Below are 20574 nucleotides of genomic sequence, written 5' to 3' on the forward strand. Positions count from 1 at the left end.
TGTTCTAATTTTCTTCAGCTTTAACTTGAACTTGAATATGAGCAATTGGTGGTCTCTTCTACAGTTGGCCCCTGGTCTTGTTCTGACTGATGATTTTCCATTGTCTCTTTCTACATTGTCACTTTCTGCAGATGTAGTCGGTTTGATTCCTGTGTATCCCGTCTGGCAAGGTTCATGTGTATAGTTGTCGTTTACGTTGTTAAAAAAAAGCATTTACAGTGAAGCAGTTCATCTTGCACATTTCTGTCATGCGATCTCCAGAATCATTTCTATCTCCAAGGCCATATTTTCCAACTAGTGATCCCTCTTCTTTGTTTCCAACTTTTGCATTCCAGTCACTAGTAATTATCCATGCATTCTGATTCCGTGTTTGATCAATTTCAGACTGCAGAAGTTGTTAAAAATCTTCAGTTTCTTCATCTTTGGCCATAGTGATTGGTACCTAAATTTGAATAATAGTCATATTAACTGATGTTTCTTGTAGGCGTATGGGTATTATCTTGTCCCTGACAGCGTTGTACTTCAGGATGGATCTTGAAATGTTCTTTTTGACGATGAATGCAACGCCATTCTTCTTCAATTTGTCATTCCCAGCATAGTAAATTATGTGACTGTTCAATTCAGCATGGCCAATACCAGTCCGTTTCGGCTCACTAATGCCTGGGATATCAGTGTTTACAGGTTCCATTTCATTTTTGATGATTTCCAATTTTCCGAGTTTTACACTTCGTACATTCCATGTTCTGATTGTTAATGGATATTTGCAGCTGGTTCTTTTCACTTAGAGTCATGGCACATCAGCAAATGAAGGTCCCAAAAACTTGACTCCACCTATGTCATTAAAGTCAACTCTACTTTGAGGAGGCAGCTCTTCCTCAGTCATATTTTGAGTGCTTTCCAACCTGAGGGGCTCTTCTTCCAGCACTATTATCAGACAGTGTTCTACTGCTATTCGTAAGGTTTTCACTGGCTAATTTTTTTCGTAAGTAGACCACCAGGTCCTTCTTCCTAGTCTCTCTTGGTCTGGAAACTCAGCTGAAGCCTGTCCACCATGAGTGACCCTGCTGGTATTTGAATACCGATGGCATAGCTTCCAGCATCACAGCAACATGCAAGCCCCCACAGTACAACAAACAGACAGACACGTATGGGATAGCTATTTCCAATCAGAGGGTCCCACCCCCCTTTGTGTTTCCCTAAACATGATTTGTATTCTGTAGGGAGGGAGGGAGAGCCACTGGCAGCCCCCAGTGGTAGCCTGCTTTCCTCTTGCCCATGAAATCTCAGCAAGTCTGAACCTTTATCTTTGTGGCTGCCTTCCTGCCATCAAAAAGGTTGTGCAGGGGAATTGTGGAGCTTCAGCTTTGGAGGGATTTGATGGGGCATTTCCCAACAGTTCTCTCTACTTTTAAAATTCTAAGTGATCAGAATTCAGATGAATGCTGAATAAACTATTGCTGTTTCAGTTGGCCATTTTAAACTGTATGCGCGGAAATCAATCTGAAACGTGTCAACTTGGAAAAAGAGATGCCCTTATTATGATGCAGCAATCAAGGTGCCGGTTTTGTTGCCCTGTGGTGCCCAGCTGTTTCTATTTCAGATGAGAGCAGCTGGGTGTTTAGTGAGCCATCCATCAGGTACCTAGCATGTGCCTGGAAGAACACAGGAGGCCCTGTCAAGGATTTGTCAGACAAGAGTGGGGTCTTGAAACAGCAAGCACTGTTGAAGAGCAACCTCTAACATCAGCAAGAAAAGAGCTACATTTAAACCAGCTGTGAGCTATAAAACCGCGTTCAAGTGCACAGGAAGGGTGGGTGGCTCTGCTGGCCAAAGGGGAGAGGCCGAGTGAGTTGGAGATGTCTGTACTCTAGTGACCCACTTGTTGCACAATCACAGAATTGGGTTTAATCATGTAAGATCTAAATCAGGAATTGGCTGTATAGTGGTTCGGCTTAAGGACACTTTTGCTTTGAGCCTGATTTCATTTCTCCATTACCCAACCCTTGGGAGGTGGTACCAAACACCCTGTCAAGGCTCAGTCCCTGGGCTGCAGGTGAGAGCATGGCTTTTGCTAAGGGGGCGTTGTGACCCAGTAGAAACGACAAAACCACTTTTGGGAGAAAGAGGATATGTGGAAGTTCTAAGTCATCTAAAAAGCTGTCCTTTCTCCCCAGGCCACAATCTCTTATTTCTCCTTCCTGCATTCACACTTGAAGAACGTGAGCTGAGTAGACACTCTGAAGGCTGGGACAAATGCAAGGGAGAGCTTTAACTCCTAAAACTGATGGCAAGGGTAGTAACCCCACATGTGAGCGAAGGGCACTGTGAGACCCAGAGGCAAGTCCACTGCAGCTTTATAGGGTAGTGGGTCCCATAGTGCTCAGCAGGGAGACAGAACCAGTTGTGTCAAAGAAGTGAGCAAAGGTATATCAAGCATTTGTGAGAGTTTTCTTTTTCTTCTTGAGCAACTATCTTGAAATGGCTTTCTCCACAGCTCTACAGTTTTTGTAAAATTGGACTTTATCACACTAGTATCTGTCATGCTTATTGGGTTGTTGCAGGGAATTAACTAGAATCCCTCTATGCGGTTGTCTATGAAGATGTGTGGCACGGTGCCACGTGCTGGAAGAAACGTAGGAAACAACGTGACACATGCGAGATGCTTAACATTGTTTGCCAACTTCCTTTCACTCCCAAATAAATAAACTATAAGAAAATAAATATCAGGTCTGAAACAGGTATAATTGTCAGGTTGAGGTGACTCCCGGTTAAAGCAGGTAGCAACAGGTCATGCATTCATGTATTGCCATGGAGTAATGGAAACACCACATGTTATGTTATTTCTCTGCATTCTTGTAAATTTTTAAAGTACTTTAATACAAAAAAAAAAAGAGAGAGAAATTGTGCTTTAAAAAACACAGACAGAGAGAAATAGCAGTTTTACATGGGAATGTGTCATCTGTGTGATTCAAACTAGAGGTGAGTCCCCGCTTTCTTCCCATTGTCTTTAATCCAGCTCAGGAAACACCAATGATACGCATTTCTCCTTGCTCTGTCTACCTACTTATCTACCTGCCTATCTAGCTAGCTGTCTTCTAAGCTATCTAGCTATATGTTTATCATCTATTTAAATAACCTTATTAAGATATAAGGAGCCCTGGTGGTACAATGGTTAAAAGCGCTCAACTGCTAACCGAAAGGTCAGTGGTTTGAACCCACCAGCAGCCCCACAGGAGAAGGATGTGCTCCCATAAAGATTATAGCCTTGGAAACCCTAAGGGGCAGTTCTGCTCTGTCCTATAAGGTCACTATAAGTCGGAATTGACTCTGTGGCAGTGGGTTTATTAAGATATAATTTTTCTACAATAAAATTATTTTCGGTATGCAGGCTGATGAATGTTAGAAATTGTGTAGTCATTGCTATAGGTTGAATTGTGCCCCCCAGAAATATGTGTTGTAAATCCTATCCCCTATACCTGCGGTTGAGAGGAGCCCTGGTGCTCAGTGGTTAAGTGCTCTGCTGCTAATCGAAATGTGGGCAGTTTGAACCTACCAGCTGCTCCACAGGGGAAAGACGTGACAGTCTGCTTTCATAAAATTACATCCTTGATGTGGGCAGCTCTTGTCTGGAGGGAGAGTGGGGCAGGAGCTAGCTGAATGGACACAGGGAATACAGGGTGGAGAGGAGGAGTGTGCTGTCTCATTGCGGGGAGAACAGCTAGGAGCACATAACAAGCTGTATAATATAAGTTTTTGTATGAGAGACTGACTATACTTAAAAAGCACAGTTAAAAAAAGAAAAGAGTCACAGCCTTGGGAATCGTATGGGACAGTTCTACTCTGTCCTGTAGGGTGGCTATGAATCGGAATTGACTTATACCTATAGTTAAATCCCATTTGGGAATGAGTTTCCTCTGTTACCGTAATGAGGCAATATTAGTGTAGAGTGTGTTTTTAAGTCAGTCTCCTTTGAGATATAAAAGGGCAGATTAAGCAAGCAAGCAGAGATGGGGGAAAATAGATCCCTCACCACATGAGATCTCCAAGGAACCAAGATAACAGAAGTTGAACGGAGAGAGAAGGACCTTCCTCCAGAGCCAACAGAGAGAGAGAGCCTTTCCCTAGAGCCAGTGCCCTGAATTTGGACTTCTAGCCTCTTAAATTGTTAGAAAATAAATGTCTGTTAAAGCCATCCACTTGTGGTGTTTCTGTTGTAGCAGCACTAGATAACTGAGACAGTCAGGTAATCGTCTCCACAATCAAGATACAGAACAATTCTATCACCCTCAAAGCTCCCTCACGCCCCTCTGCAGTTGATTCCCTCCCCTATCCCTTACCCCAGGCAACCTCTGATCTTTCTGTCACGGTAGCTTTTAAAAGAATTTTATATACATGGACTCTTACTGTATGCAGTCTTTTGTATTGATCTTTTGTTTAGCGTGATGTTTTTGAGATTTTTCCATATTGTTGAGTGTTTTAATATTTCATTCTTTTTTATTGCTGAGTAGTATTCCACAAGTATGTATATAACAGAGTTTGGTTATCCATTCACCAGTTGATAGGCATTTGGGTTGTTTTCAGTTTTTGGATATTATGAAAAATACTGCTGTGAATATTCATGTGCAATTCCTGTGTGTAGACATATGTTTTTGTTTCTTTTGGGAAAATACCTGAGATTGAGATTGCTGGGTCAGACAGTTATGTGTATGTTTAACTTCATGGGAAATTGCCATGCTATTTTCCAGGGTAGCTGTACCTTTTTGCGTTCCCATTAGCAGTACTTGAGAGCTCCAGTTGCTCCACATCCTCTCCTGCACTTGGCCTTGCCAGTGTTTTTACCTTTAGCCATCCTAGTGGGTGTGGTTCATTGTGGTTTTCAATTTCATTTCCCTGGTGACTTGTGATGTTGAGCAACTTTTCATGTACTTGCCATTTGTATATACTCTTCCGTGAAGCGTCTGCTAGCATCTTTCACCCATTTTTTAATTGAGTTGTTCAACCTCTTATTATTGAGTTATGAGTTCTTTATTCTAGATACAAGCCCTTTGTCAGATATGTTCTGCAAATATTTTTCAAAAATCAAGTTTTTAATCTTGATAAAGTCCATTTTATCATTTTATTCTTTTATAGGTTGTGCTTTTTATATATTATTTAGAAAATCTTTGCCTAATCCATTGTTGCAAATATTTTCTCCTAGAAGTTTAATAGTTTTAGCTCTTACACTTAGATCTATGATATATTTTGAGTTAATTTTTATGGATAGTGTAAGGTAAGGGTTGATTGAAGTTAATTTTTTTTCACACAGATAACAAGTTCTACTATCGCTTATTGAAAAGACTATCTTTTCCCTCTTGAATTTCTTGGCGTCTTTGTTGAAAATCAGTTGACCATAAATGTAAGGGTTTATTTCTGGAGTCTCAGTTCTATTCCACTGATTTATATGGCTATCCTTGTACCAGTACCACACCATCTTAATTACCCTAGCTTTGTAGCAAGTCTTGAGATCAGGTACTGTAAGCCCTCCAACCTTGTTGTTCTTTTTCAAGATTATTATGGCTTTCTAGGACCTTTGTTTTCTCATATAAATTTTAAAATTAGCTTATAAATTTTGTCAAAAATCCCACTAAGATCTTTTTTTTGGGAGGAGGGCTTTTTTGCCCACCAAGATATTTATTGGGATTGAACTGAATCTATAGATCAATTTTGGGAGAATTGCCATCTTTACAATATTGAGTCTTCCCACCTAGGAGCATGATATAGCTCTTCATTTACTTAGATCTTTTTTAATTGCCCTTTGCATTGCTTGGTAGATTTCAGAATATAAGATTTATACATTATTAAGTTTATTCCTAAGTGTTTTTAATACTATTATAAATTGTTTTTGTAATTTTATTTTCTAATTGTTCATTCCTAGTATATAGACATAGAATTGATTTTTGTATATTGACCTTGAATTCTACAACCTTGCTAAATTTACTTATTCTAGTAGCGTGTTGTAGATTTCCTTAGAATTTTCTAGGTACATAATCATGTCATCTGCAAATAGACTTTTGTATCTTCCTTTCCAGTCTTTCTGCATTTTCTTGCCATATTGCACTGACCAGAACCTCCGTTATATTATTGAATAAAAGTGAGGAGAGTGGGCATCCTTGCTTCGTTCCTTATCTTAGGTAGAAAGCATTGAGCCATTCACTGTAGAACATGATCTTAGCCATAGGATTTTTATAGCTGCCCTTAATCAAATTGAGTTCCTCCTCGATTTTAATTATAAAACTTAGGCCCCAGCCAGCCTTGAGGCTCCAAATCCCAGAAGGAAGCTGGATGCAGCTAGCAAAAGCATTTCCATGTTGGGAGCAGAGCCTCTTTACTGATACTCCCAGGAGTGTTGGCCTGTGTTAAATGGCTACTGCTTGCATGTCTTGGTCTTGCCAGCAGATTGAGTTTTGTTTTTCACACTCACTGGGTGCTTCATCAGACATTAGACAGCATGGTAGATTAAGGAGGACTTTGGAGTTGGAAACCATGGGTTCAGACTAATTACACTGCTGGTCAGCCATGTGGTTTAGACCAAGTAGGTCATCTCTGTGTTTGTAAAATGGGAATGCTATTCAAATCAAATGCCAGTAATTTGAGGGTAAGTAAGATAATACTGCCCGGGTGGTGCAGTGGTTAAGAGCTCAGCTGCTAGCCAAAAGGTTGGTAGTTTGAATCCACCAGCTGTTCCTTGGAAACCCTATGGGGCAGTTCTACCTTGTCCTGTAGGGTCTCTATGAATCAGAATCGATTCAACAGCAATGGGTTATGGGGTAAAGGTAATGCTTCATTCACTACTGCTCAATTTTTTAAAAATTTATTTATTATGCTTTAGGTGAAAGTTTACAGATCAAGTCAGCCTCTCATACAAAAAGCCGTATGCACCCTGCTATGCACTCCCAGCTGCTCTTCTCTTAATGAGACAGCACATTCCTTCTCTCCACCCTGTATTCCCCGTGTCCATTCACCCAGCTCCTGTCCCTGTCTTCCTTCTCATCTCGCCACCAACCAAGAGTCACTCACATAGTCTCACAAAGTTCACTACTTATGAACGTCATTGCCTGTCTTATAATCCAGGCTGATCCCTGTCTGTAGAGTTGGTTTCGGGAGTGGTTCCAATCTTGGGCTATCAGAGGGTCCAGGGACCTGACCGTCAGGGTTCCCCCAGTCTCAGACCATTAAGCCTGGTCTTTCTATGAAAATTGAAGACCTGCATCGCACTGATCTCCTGCTTCATCGGGGGTTCTCTGTTGTGTTCCCCGTCAGGGCAGTGATCTGTGGTAGCTGGGCACCATCTAGTTCTTCCAGTCTCAGGCTGATGGAGCCTCTGGTTTATGTGGCCCTTTCTGTCTCTTGGGCTCATGTTTACTTTGTCTCTTTGGTGGTCTTTATTCTCCTTTGCTCCAGGTGGGTTGAGACCAGTTGATGCATCTTAGATGGCCGGTTGCTAGTGTTTAAGACCCCAGACGCCTCTCACCAAAGTGGAATGCAGAACATTTTCTTAATACATTTTGTTATGCCAATTGACCTGGATGTCCCCTGAAACCATGGTCCCCAGACCCCCGTCCTTGCTATTCTGGCCTTTGAAGCATCAAACAATTTTTAATTGAAAAGTGGAATTAATTTGAGATCCCTCTTTATAATAAACATGTAACTCCTACCTTTTGGCAGTTACAGGGCATAGAGCCCCTTTTGCAGTGAATGATTTGAATTTTGGTTCTGGCTCTGAAAGTAGGACCACAATCGAGACCTATGAGTGAGGGCTGACCCAGTAAGAGGATCACCGCAGGACCTGATGGCACCGGAAGGCTCCCAGGCTGGAGAGTGTGAACATTCACAGGCTCTCGGAGGAGGGTGAGCGCGTCCTCTTGGGGACGCGGAAGCTTTGTGCTGAAGAACATCCCCCACCCTCAATCCTTGTCCCAGGGTAGAGACATCAGCCTGGGTGATAAGAGATTGAAAGATTCAGCAGAAGGGCCTGGCACCAGAAGGAGCAGAAACCCTGGACCCAGTAGAAGGCAGAGCCAGGAGAAAACAGCAGCAGAGGCCAGGAGAAGCAGAAGCCAGTCTTGGCTGAGCAGAGACATGGCAGCAGAGCAGTCTGAGAGGAGTGGGCCAAGAGCTGTAACACTTAGGGCTGTAGTAGCACCAGAGGCAGGTGAGACCACGAGTGGGTCTGGGCAACCACAAGTGGGCCCAGCAGCAGCAGAAACCCTGGTTGAGAGTGGGAGATGCAGGGGGGCCTGTCTGAGGCATTGAGGGAGGGAGACTGTCTGCTGAACGTGGGTACACCCTGCACAAGGGTTGTCCTTAGAGCAGTTCTGCTTGAAAGGACACCAACCCAGGAGTGTCCCAAGGCTGCTGGTTGAGAGCTGGACCGGCAGCGGAAGGGGCAGAGCTAGCTAAGAGATGTGCCAGTCCAGTGATGTAAGAAACATCGATTCCACACCCGGAAACTGTTTTTTATATATTGTTTGCTGCCTGCTTTCCATGTGCTAATGCTCTGGGAATGTCTTGTGTGTCCTGGCTCTGATCGTGGGAACAACCTGTGTATGTACCACAGTAACAAATTTGTGTTGTTTAAATAACCAGTGAGTGTATCACAGGGCATGTGTGCACTGCAGCAGTTTAACAATAAAAATTTGACTATCCCTTTTTTGGGCAAACTAGGTTTCTATTAAAAAATTTTTTTTTCAATCATTGTTTTTAGGCAGTTTGATTATGATATGCCTTGATGTAGTTTTCTTCATGATTCTTGATGTTTATTGAGGTTCTTGGATCTGTGGGTTTATAGTTTTCATCAAATTTTGAAAATTTCTAGTCATTGTTTCTTCTGTCCCTTCCTCTTCTCCCCTTGAGGGACTCCAATTACATGTATATTAGATCATTTAAACTTGTCCCATGGCTCAGCGATAAGCTGTTTGTCCATCCGTCCTTTCCTTCCTCCCTCCCTGTCTCTTGTCTTTCTTTTCTGTGTTTTATTTTGGTTACTTTCTGTTTTGATGTCAGCAAGTTCACTAATCTTTTCTTCTGCAATGTCTAAATTGCTGTTAATGCCATCCAGTGTAGTTTTCGTCTTAGATGTTGTAGTTGCATCTCTAGAAGTTTGATTTGGGTCTTTGTGTTTGTTTTTTTCAAATCTCCCATGTCTCAGTCTTTGTTCTAGCTCTTGAATATGGAGTACACAGTTACGATAACTTTTAAAGTTCTTGTCTACTAATTTTTTCATTTGCGATTTCTGGATTTATTTCTGTTGATTGAGTTTTCTGCTTATTATGAGTTGTATTTTCCTACTTCTTTGCATGCTCATTAAATTTTTATTACATGCCACATATTGTGAATTTTGTCTTTTTCGGTGCTGTCTTTTTTTGTATTCCTATAAATATTTTTGAGTTTTGTTCTGGAATGCAATTAAATTACTTGGAAACAGTTTGATCCTTTTGTAGTTTGGAATGAGAGCAGCCTTTAGTCTAAGGATAGTTTCAGTTACCCTTCTGAGTACTCTATCCAGTGCCCCATGAATTACGAGATTTTCACTCTTGTTGGTTGACATAGTCCCTATTCCTAGCCCTCTGTAAGCTTCAGGGATTGTTCTCTCTGCTTTTTCAGGTGGCCCTTTTCCACTCTGGGATAGCTTCCTTTCAAGCAAGCCCTGACCAGTACTCAGCTAAAGGCTCGGGGGGCCCTCCAAGGAACCCTGCAGCCCTCTCTCTTTATAGCTCTCTTCTCTCCATTACTCTGTCCTGTAAACTCTAACTGCCTTAGGGCTCCCAGCTGTCTCTTCTCAACTCATGGAGCTGCTGAGCTCCATAAGGTTCCCCTACCTGCACTGTGACCTGGAAACTCTCTCCAGGCAATAAGCTGGGGCAACCATGATGCTTACCCCATTTGTTTTCGCTGCCTCAGGGATCACTGTCCTGTGCTACCTGATGTCCAGTGTCAGAAAACCATTGTTTTCTATATTTGGTTCAGTTTTTTAGTTGCTTTAGGGAAGAGGCTAAATACAGTCCCTGTTGTTCTGTCTTCACTGGAAATGGAAATCCCAGCCGTAGCTTTAAAACTTCTAATGAAACCTTTTAGCATACAGGCAAGTATAGAATATAGTGTATTGATGACCTGGGTAGCCACTATCCAGTTATTTTGTCACGTTATTTTGTCATATTTCTGCTGCTTTTAAAAAAAGAAAACACTATAAATACAGTTAAAGCCTTCTTTTCTCTGTGATCCCACTCTTCTCTTGCCTTTCTCAGAGGTAACCAGTATTCTTTATTTGACAGTTATCATTCATGTGTAGGTATTTTTTTTATTCTTTTACATCATGTATATATCTATAAATCATATCTATTAGTGGTGTTGTCTTGAAGGTTTAAAACAATATCATGCTGTGTATGTCGTTCTTCCAATTATTTTTAAGAGTTTATCCATATTATGGATAAAAAAGCAAAAACCAAACCTGTTGCCAGCTAGTTAATTCCAGCTCATAGCAACCCTATAGGACAGGGTAGAACTGCCCCATAGGGTTTCCAAGGCTGTAAGTCTTGACAGAAGCAGACTGCAACATTTCTCCTCCAGAGCCACTGATGGGATTGAACCGCTGACCTTTTGGCTAGCAGTATAGAGCAGTAGGAGGCAGCTGAGCGCTTAACTGCTGCATCACCAGGGCTCCTTATATTATGGATACATGTATCCATAATACATGTAGCTTTAGCTAGAGCGTACATTCTACAAGGACAAGAATCTTGCTCTGTTTTGTTCGCTGGTGTGTCTGAAGTACCCAGGATAGTGCCTGGCTCATAGTAAGCACTCAGTAAATATTTGATGAAGTGTCATATAATATGTGATTGTATGCATATACTATATTTATGCATTCTCTGTTGACGGATGTTTAGATTGTACTTTTTTTTTCCGAATATGAACAGTGCTGCAGTGAACACTCTTGTTCATGCCTGCTAATAATGCACATGTGCAAAGATTTCTCTAGGAAGTGCTGTGTCTTAGAGTAGGCGCCTCCTCACCTTAAATGTGCGTTGCTGGCTTCCTCTCCATGGTAATGGTACCAATTTATACTCCCACTCCCATTAGCAATATATGAATTCTCATTTCTCTACATCCTCAGCAACATTTGGTATTACCAGGTCTTTTAATTTTAACCAATCCTGTACACGCAAAATTAGACTTTGTTTTACTTTTTTTTTTTTTTAATAGCACATTTCTTTTTTTTTTTTCAATAGAAATTCAATGTCTTCTTTTCGTCCTGGACGAGGGCATAATGACAGTCGCAAGAGTGTGTTTTATACCACTGAAGAGTGGGAACTTATAGACCCAAGCCCGAAGGACCTGGAGGAGTCCATGGTACAGGAGGAAAGGAAGAAGCAGAACCCTGAAGGGAGCAAAGGTACAAAGATGGTTCCTGTTGTCTGTCATTCCCTCTGCTGCCATCTATTAACTACTAATGACATGGGAGACACTCTAACCCAGTGCCGTGGAGTCGATTCCGACTCACACTTTAGGAGCAGATGTTTCTGGAAGTGTAAGACCCAGTGGGGGTTTGCATTCTCTTGGTGGGAGATAAAACATGAACATTTGAAAAATTAGATGTTACAAGAAGTAAGTCACTGTCCAGTACAGTGGTTCTTAAATGTTTTCTGGAGGTAGAGCACCCAGAAGTTATGGTGTCTTTGTGGAAATATTGATTAAAAAAAAAAATGTGCTATGAAAATTTTGAAACGTTCACAAAAGTAGAAGATACCCCGTAACGAATCCTGGTGTGCTTATCATCCAGCTTCCACAGTTTAAGACATACGGCTGTCGTTACGTCTTCTGTGTCTCTGAACTCCAAGCCCTCCCTGCCCCCGACCGTCAGCTAGATTATTTGGAATTCTAGACGCCCATCTATTGCATCTGTAAATACTTTAGTATGTATCTCTAAGAGACAATGACTTTTAAAGGTTATTACTATAGCTTCGTTATAACACCTGAAAACAGTTACAGTAGTTCCCTAATATTATCCAATTCCTGAGTTCCATAAATGTCTTTGTACAGTTGATCTGTTTAATAAGGATCCAAACAAGGTTCGTCCTTATATTTCATTGGTATGTCTTCTTAGGCCTGTGTTAGTCTAAACAGCTCCTTTATCAACATTCCTTTTAAAAGTTTTAAAAGCTACGGTGGGATTTCCATTTCCAGTGAAGACGGAACAACAGGGACTGGATTCAGTCTCTCTCTTAAAACATCTTAAAAACCGAATATTTCCTCTTTCTTTTTTTCCCCTTCTCTTGTTGTATTTGTTAAAGACACAGGATCTTTTGTGCCGAGGAATTTCCCACATTCTGGATTTTGTTAAACGTGCTCCCGATCCCCTGTATTACCCGTATACTAGTAGTTAGGTCCAGAGGCCTGCCCAGGTTCAGGGTTGGCTTCTGATTATGGCAAGAATGCTTTTTTGCAGGGTTATGTGTCCTTCTTATTGCATTGTACCTGTAGCCACATAATGTGTAGTTGGCTCTCTTTTTGTGACATTAAGATTGATAAAATTCTCCGTCAGCCTTTCGCCTAGTGCTTTTAACAGCCAGTGATTATCCTAGACCCATTAATTCATTAAAGGAATGTTGATATTTTAAACATAAAATAACTAAATAATTTTGAGATTCTGCATTACGCTTGATTCCGGCTTTGGCTGGAAGGAATAGGAGGCATGAGTTTAGGAAGTCTTTAGTGGGAGAGAGAGTGCATACTAAAGGGATTATTTTTTTTCTTTCCCTGGGAAAGGTCTACATGGCTTGATTTGAGGGGGAGAATATCTGTGTCCCACAGAAGCATGATGTAGGACCCACTGGTCTAGTGTGGCGTGGTGTAAAATGTGGCCAGGCTTGCTTCATTCCACTGTATGGCATAGCCGGTGGGAGCATCCAGGAGAGGTGCCTGTTGTAAACTGGGTGTGCTTCCTGGAGGAAGAGGGGTTTGAATTACTGAAGATAAGCAGTATTGGCTCTCACTTGCAGGAGAGAGTCTGGGAATGAAATGGAAGGGATGAATGTGACAGTGATCGTGAAGGAGGAATAGGCTTAATGACTTGGGAAGGAATGAGGAACTCCCAGCATCACTGCAAAGTGTCTTGTAGACTGTTGGCAGCCTTTTCAGCCTAGCTCTTTGAGAAGGAGCTTGTGTGAAAGACCTGGAGAGACAAGATGTCTCCGGACTTCGATCTTGCTTGATTCACTGGAGTTTCCTGTAATGACTCCAAGAATCAGCACACTAGCTTGTCCATGTAATTTACAGGAAGTAAACTGCTCTTCCCTGTATTTTTTCCATTTGTATGTAAACTTTTCATTGGAGTATAACGTAAAGAAAAGTGCCCAAATCAGAGAAGTATAGTTTGATGAATTTTCACAAAGTGAACACACCTATGTAACCGGCACTCAGGAAACAGGACAATACCAGCCGCCACCCCCTTGTCCCCCTCCAGTCACTCCCCCACCCCAGGGGTAAGCGCTGTCCTGACTTCTAATAATATCGATGAGCTTTTGCCCCTTTACTGACTTCATACAGGTGGAATCTATACAGTATGTCACCTCTGTGGCCCCTCATTGCATTTTGAGTATATATTTGAATCTGTCTACACTAAAATTTATTTGGATTCCACGATACCTTTAAATACCCATTTTTTAGGAAGAGGATATATAGTTTAAAATTAAAAGGCCATACATTTGTGTTTCTGTTTTTTCTAGTGACAAATTAGCAAAAGTAGGAATCCAAAGATCGCGAGCATGTCTCTTTCATCCTCCACTTGGAACATACCACTGAACTTCGTAGGTGGGGACCTGGGCAGGGGGCGTTATCATTTCAGCTCCGAGGCAGCTTGGAGCAGCTGTGTTCTACCCTGACCCGCGTCTCCGTTGTCTTCATTTCTACCCTTGGAACATATCACTGAACTTCATAGGTGGGGGGCCTAGGGAAGGAAACCATCGTTTCAGCTCCGTGGCAGCTTGGAGCAGCCGTGTTCTGCCCTGACCCACATCTCTGTTCTCTTGGGTCCGGGATGTGCTTAAAATGGGAAAACATAGGCACAGCACTGAGCTCCTGAAAACAGGATTTTGGAAAATAAACGTAGTATGAAAAAAGACTCTTAAGAGGTGTGTGATATAGTTTTGTCAAATTTTCATTAGTGCCAGTTTACGGCCTGCCCTTTTTCATCTACCTTTTAAAGCAAAGATTGAGTAATCCAGTAGAGAAAGTTTTCTTTCACAGTGGTCACATGGTAGGTTCTTATAAGGAAGGATCTGGTAGGGGGAATCATCTTTGATTGTGGGCGTGGTGGTTATTATGCCTGAGGCGGGGCACAGAGGCATCTCTGCCTCTCAGGTTCTCGGTGAGGAACGCAGAGCTCCTTGGAGGCTGACATGTGAGGATGCTAACGCTTTACTGCCATTGCCAAAGGGAGGATTTGGCCTGTGCTTAAAAAAACAAGTTTTGTTTTTACATAGGAATAACTGGCTCAGGATTCCCCTTTGATTTTGGACGTATTCCCTACAAAGGAAAGCGGCCTTTAAAAGACATGCTTGGGTCGTACAAAAATCGTCACAGTAGCAGTGACCCTTCAGCCGAGGGGCCGTCAGGTGGTGGCAGCATCAGCAAGCTGGCCTCTGAAATGCAGCTGCAAGTTCAGAACCAGCAGGAAGAGCTGGAACGGTTAAAGAAAGACCTCTCCAGTCAGAAGGTAATTTCTCTTCTTTAAACTTTTGTCTTAGCTCACACGATCAGGCCAGGGAGGAAAGCCTAACTTTTGTTTCTCTGAATCTTCTTGGGGGCAGTTTTGTTTTCCTGAAGGTGATTTTCCCTTGGTAGTTCCATGTTGCCATAGCGACCGTCGTTGGCACTCCTGCTCTGCTTGGTCATTTGTTCAAAGACGCTTGAGTTTACAGGGAGAGAAGACCCATTACAGGAAGTCAGGGGAGGGTGTTATCTGCATCCACGCCTCGTCCTACCCCTGAGAGCCACACTCTGAACAGATCTTCAGCCTGGAGGTCCTTAACAGTTGCCAACAAGGATTTCCACATCATGATAAACAACACCATTTCTCTCTGAGCTAATCAGTCCTAATTATATTTAATTGCTCAGCAGTTCAGGGAATTATAGAGCTCAGATTTTTTAACTGATGAACGTTTACCAGGAACCACTGCTGACTGCAGTGTATGTGTTCGTGGGTTCCTGTTTCTTGTTATTGTTCTCGACAGACAGTCTTTATGGAGTAAATATTTTTTTTCCTCTCTATTTTTTGAGATCGTTCAAGAGGAAGTTCAGTATTAAAATGTTTCCAGTAAGGTTTCTGCATTTCCTCAAATGCCAGTGATGGCTCTGTGCAGCGTGGTCATGATTTCTGCTTTTCCCCCTCTCCCCTGCTGTCCTTACTTTTCACATCGTGCTCCCTTTTGCTCCCAGGAGCTTGTGCGGCTGCTCCAGCAGACAGTGCGGTCTTCCCAGTATGACAAGTATTTCACGAGCAGCCGACTCTGTGAGGGGGTCCCAGAGGACACGCTGGAGCTTCTGCACCAAAAGGATGATCAGATTTTGGGCCTCGCCAGCCAGCTTGAGAAGTTCAACCTGGAAAAAGAGAGCCTTCAGCAGGAAGGGAGGGCACTCAAGAGCAAAGTGGGTGAACTCAACGAGCAGCTGGGAATGCTGATGGAGACCATCCAGGCCAAGGACGAGGTCATCATCAAGCTGTCCAGGCAGCTCAGCGAGTGCGAGGGCCACGCACCTTCCCCTACTGCGCTGCCCAGCTCTCCCTCTGCCGCCCCGGCCAGCCGGGACCAGCTGGAGCTGGACAGGCTGAATGTAAGAGCAAGGGGTGGGCACCAGTTGTTGGGATGAGAAAGCCAGAAACCCATTAGCTCCATTAATGTCACCCCAGAGGTACTGGCCTTGGTGAGCTAATTTGGCAAGACAGCAGAGCAGCTGTGCCTTTTTCGACAGGTTTAACAGGACTTGGAGTCAAATCATTATCAGTCTTCTAAGGAGCTTCCTTGAAAAATGAAACTTTTAGTCCAGTGATGTTGCCATTGCTTGGAACAGTTGCAGATCTTTTTCCTCCCTTGCTTTCAAACAACTCAGCCTTTTCTTCCTACTTACTCCACCTGTAGAACTTAAACTCTGACCTAGGCTAAACCCGTGGAGGCTGTTCATTTTCACCTCTGAGTACCTGAATGCACACGCAGACTTTATTTACATATCCCGCCTCAGGACCTAGTGGGGGCCAGCTCAGGAAGCATTGTCCCCAATGGCTAGTATAGAGTCAGCCGGGGGCATGGACTCCAGCTCTAAGCAGCCTGGCAGGAAGGACTGCTCAGAGTCAGTGTCCCCACCCAAGGTGGGAGAGACCTGACACTTTGAGAAGAAGGGCGTCACTCTCGTCCCGGGATCCCTTTCTGGGCTGGTACTGGGGGTGGGAGGCTGGTTCCTGCACAGAGGTGACTCCAAGTCATACCTGGGCTGGTGAGCAGCTGGCGAGGTAGGGGGAGCACACAGCATCTGTGGGAGGCAGAGGAGGAGCCTGCCCGTTCAGAGGGGAGAGCCGAAGCCAGTGAGGCCATAGAGAGGGCTCTAAGTGTTGCTACCACCAGTTGTTGGGACCCTGTAGGAGAGGTTTCAGGTGGAGAAATGTCCTCTAGGATGTGGGGCATTGGGTACAGCCAAGAAACATTGGTGACCCAGACAGGTCTGTGGCTACAGGCCCCACCTGGCCCCAAAATCTTTCTCAGGGGTGTTCACCTCCTCCCAATACAGTTTATCCTTGAAGGACAAAGATTTACTACTTCTGAGGGTCTTACTGAACACTTCCTTCATGCCTAGTGGTGCCTTTCCTAAACTGTCAGTGGATTGAATGAGGGCTTCTGAAGATATTCTAAAATAGAAGTTTAAAAGCAGTGGAATAATGGCAACATTGTTGAACATATATCTGGTCTCCCATAGTGGCCACTTCTAAGTGATGACAATATTAGACACGTGAGTCAGAAGGATTTATTAATGAGAAAATCTAAAACAGCAACCCCCCCCCAAAAAAACCCCTTTCATTAATTTATACTTACATCCACTATAAAAATAGCTGAAGTTAAAAAAAAAAAAAAAAAAAAGAGATCTGAGTTAGGGTTGCCAGTAGTCAGTTTTGTTGATATATACAACCTAGAATATACAGGATGCTAATACACAGCCCGTCAATGGTAGACGTTCTGTGACTGCGTATTTAGTGCCAGCTGAAATGTATACTTTGCCAGCATGTGAGCACTGCTTGGCAGTGGGGCAGGCATGTGGCAAGGCTTACACTGGTTACAGAGCTGGGGTGTGTGTGGAGAGAGTGTGTCACGTTGCCGCTTCAGCTCTGCAGGACTCCTTTTGGAGACAGCTAAGGGAGTTGATGAGAATTAGATTTTCCCTTTTGTTGTTTTTGCAGCATGATGAATGCAGCCATCTTGAATCAGTCATGAAATTCTTTCCCCCAACATTTCTCATGTTAGTTTTTAAAGCCCGTGGCTCCCGAATTCTGAGACAGACAGGATAAGTGTGGACACAGTTTGCGAAGTAGCAGAATGATGGTTTGGTTGACTTGCTTATGGCTTGTGAATTCCAGGTGGGATAGGTGAGTCCTGCCCGGGTCAGTGACTTGGTGTTTTCTGACACTGCTCAGCCCGGAACCCGTGATGGCCAGTGCCAGGGGCATCCCCTCTGCGGTGCTGAAGACACTCACCCTAATCCATGCTTCCCTGCGGTAGCAATGGAAGAACTGAAACGGCTTGAGGGAGGAAGAGGGAAAGCTTTGGACAGAAATGGGTATTTTGGTGTGTGTTTTCTCTTCTTTTGACCCACATTTTAAAATGTCTGTGGGAATGGATATGTGTTTATTTTTGGCTCCCTTTTTTTTCTTGTTGCTGTTACTATCCAGGTTTCTTGCTTATGTAGTCAGTGAATGTGCTCTGTAAAGATGTCTGCCTTTTGGAATTGACTAACATTTCCTTTGTGGTCTAACACGTGGTCACTTTTTGTCTCTGTAGTTTTTTGAAGTGAAACAGATATTGGTCCTAGGATTTTACCACCCTAGCAATTTAAATGCTTTGCTGTTTCTGTGTTTCTTTCTAGGCCTTTCCTGTGTATGCATAATCCTTCGTTCCTGGCACAGATAGACTTCTGTATTGTTTCATGGAGCATTATAGCTTAAGCACTTTTCTGTGTTGTGCTTTCTTTGTTGCTATCATTAATGATTTCAAAATTGTCCATTTTTGACTGTGTCATTATTTGCTCAATCTTTATGTTGTTTCCTGTGTTTGGCTGTTGCACGTATATCTTCTTGCATACAGCTCTTCCTTCTTTGGGCAGTGTCATCTCTTCATTCAACAAACATCTGATGCATGACCACCACATGCCAGGTCTTGTGCTCTGCATGTGGACACAGTGTAAAGCAAAGGAGACCCAGTCTCCTTGGAGCTCACAGTTTAGAAAGCACACGCGTAAAAGCAGAATTACAGCTGTGAGCAGTGGAAAGGAAGGGTGGTGGTTTAGACCGAGTGTGGACTCTGGAGCCAGACCTGGCTAGTTTCAAACCCAGTGTTACCACCACTTATGAGCTTTGACCTTGGCCACGTTACTTCACTTCTCTGTGCCTCAGTGTGTTCATCTGTGAAATAGGGTTTCCTTCATAGGTTGTTGTAAGGATCGAAGGAGGTAATCCGTGTAAAGCCCTCACAGAGTCCCTGACACCGCATGGGCTCTGCACTGTCAGGTATCGTTATTGCTGTGATCACCATCATCATGCTAGGGAAAGTGTCCTAAAGATAAATTATCAGGATTTACTTAGACCGTAACAAAAATTTTAAGTTAAAAACATAGATTCGTCAGAATATGATTATTATGCTTTCACTGATCCACCTTGTATCACCCAGTCCATCATTTCTTCAGTGTATTCTTCAGCTGCCTTCTAGCTCATCTTCCTTTGGTTGACCTGCCTTCTAGTAACGTGTTTGTTTGTTCGTTGTTTTCCTATATGAGAGCTTTAAGACACCGGGGGGGGGGGGGGGGCATCATGATTTGGGTCATAAAGGAAGGGCAGTAGGCCTCCTTTTGTGTTTGACATTAGATATGGGAATGCTGGTAGTGATGTGTGGTCTTGCTGAGGCTGCCTTGGTGTGACGCATATCAGGAGTGGGGGCGAGGGGGGTGGAGGAGCTGAGCTCAAAGAAAAGCTCACCAGGCCTGGCTCTCAGAGGCCAGGTTCAAGGTCCACACCCTTAGTGGTTGTGTGATTGGGCAACCCCTCAGTTCTTTACCTAGCAAATAGTGATAACAGTAATGGCCACCTGAGAGTTGTGAGTCAGAATTCGACTCAGCAGTGGTAGATTTGGGTTTTTTTGGTAAGAGCTGTGAGGTTTAAATGAGATAGGAGCCTGAAGTGCTAGCACAGGGCCCCTCTGACCCATAGCAAGTGCTCCATAAATGTTAACAGCTGTGGGGACCATGTAAACGTTGTCAGTTTGTGGGTATTTTATGGAGGAAATTGTGTACCCCGTGGTATTTTCTAGTTTGGAGATGGGAACGTCTTCAGAGACGTCTCTGAGGGATGGCAGTGGTGTCCTTCTGTGACAGCACAAGCAGCTAGTACCTTTCCTCACCATCCCTGGCCTGCCCTGGGGGCTGTCTGGAAGCAGAATTTCTTCTCCTTCGAGGGACCAAAACCTCCTCAGGAATCCCAGGCACCAGCCTGTCAGGTTGTAAAAGAGAAATAGTCAGAAAGAGGGAATATCGCACTTAATAAAGACTAAAGCTGGTAGAGAGCATTTAGAAATCACTGCCCTAAGAGTCTCAGGGGTGGTTCTCAATAGTACCTTTATTTGGGAGCATCTTCAGTTCAACTTTATCATTATTATTATTATTAGCTTGGTCTAAAGAAGTTCCCTGAACTTTATGTTCACAGCATATACATGAAAACTCTCCCTTTTTCTGTTGGCTCCTTTTACTTCTTTTTACTCAGAGTTCGAAGGGCTGAGACTAACATATGTCACCTGCCTTTGCCAGACCTGCACTCCAGGTTGGGCTTGGCAGAGCCAGCCGCCAGCTTGCTGTGTTCCCTTAGGAGATAAAGCAAACGTGGCAAAGTTAACATGTTAGGTGGAGAGTATATTGTCTTCCTTGTACTTTTCTTTCAACTCTTCCATAGGTTTGTAACCTTTTAATATAAAAAAGTTGGTGAAAATGTTTTCTTAACACTTCATACAATGTGATTTAATTATTAAGTATAATTCTGTAGTCAAGGGCTTTTGCTGTATTTGTAGCGTTTTCTACATAAACTGGTTAAGTAAAAATGAGAGCCTACGGAAAATGTGTTCCGTTTCTTTAGTTAAAAAAAAAATGAGTATTAGATGTTGCTTAATTGTACCACCTCAGTGGACGTGCATAGACAAAAATTTGCCAAGTCCCCTAAGGAGGAGTTTCTCCTGTCTCAGTTGAAAGGAGTCACCACCATTAAGTAAATTTTCCCCATATCCTCCCTTGCAGCAG

General features: G+C 43.1%; 1 protein-coding gene across 1 annotated transcript in view; it reads left to right on the forward strand.

Moving 5' to 3' along the window:
• TBC1D2B (TBC1 domain family member 2B) overlaps positions 1 to 20574 on the forward strand; it is a 109359-nt gene that overhangs the window by 61790 nt on the left and 26995 nt on the right. Inside the window, exons 6-8 of the mRNA XM_049905693.1 lie at positions 11265 to 11428; positions 14517 to 14749; positions 15472 to 15867. Of these exons, the coding sequence (XP_049761650.1) occupies positions 11265 to 11428; positions 14517 to 14749; positions 15472 to 15867 (793 nt within the window). The remainder of the gene's footprint in view (positions 1 to 11264; positions 11429 to 14516; positions 14750 to 15471; positions 15868 to 20574) is intronic.

This window comes from Elephas maximus, chromosome 13, assembly GCF_024166365.1.
Source record: "Elephas maximus indicus isolate mEleMax1 chromosome 13, mEleMax1 primary haplotype, whole genome shotgun sequence".
Classification (NCBI taxonomy): Eukaryota; Metazoa; Chordata; class Mammalia; order Proboscidea; family Elephantidae; genus Elephas; species Elephas maximus.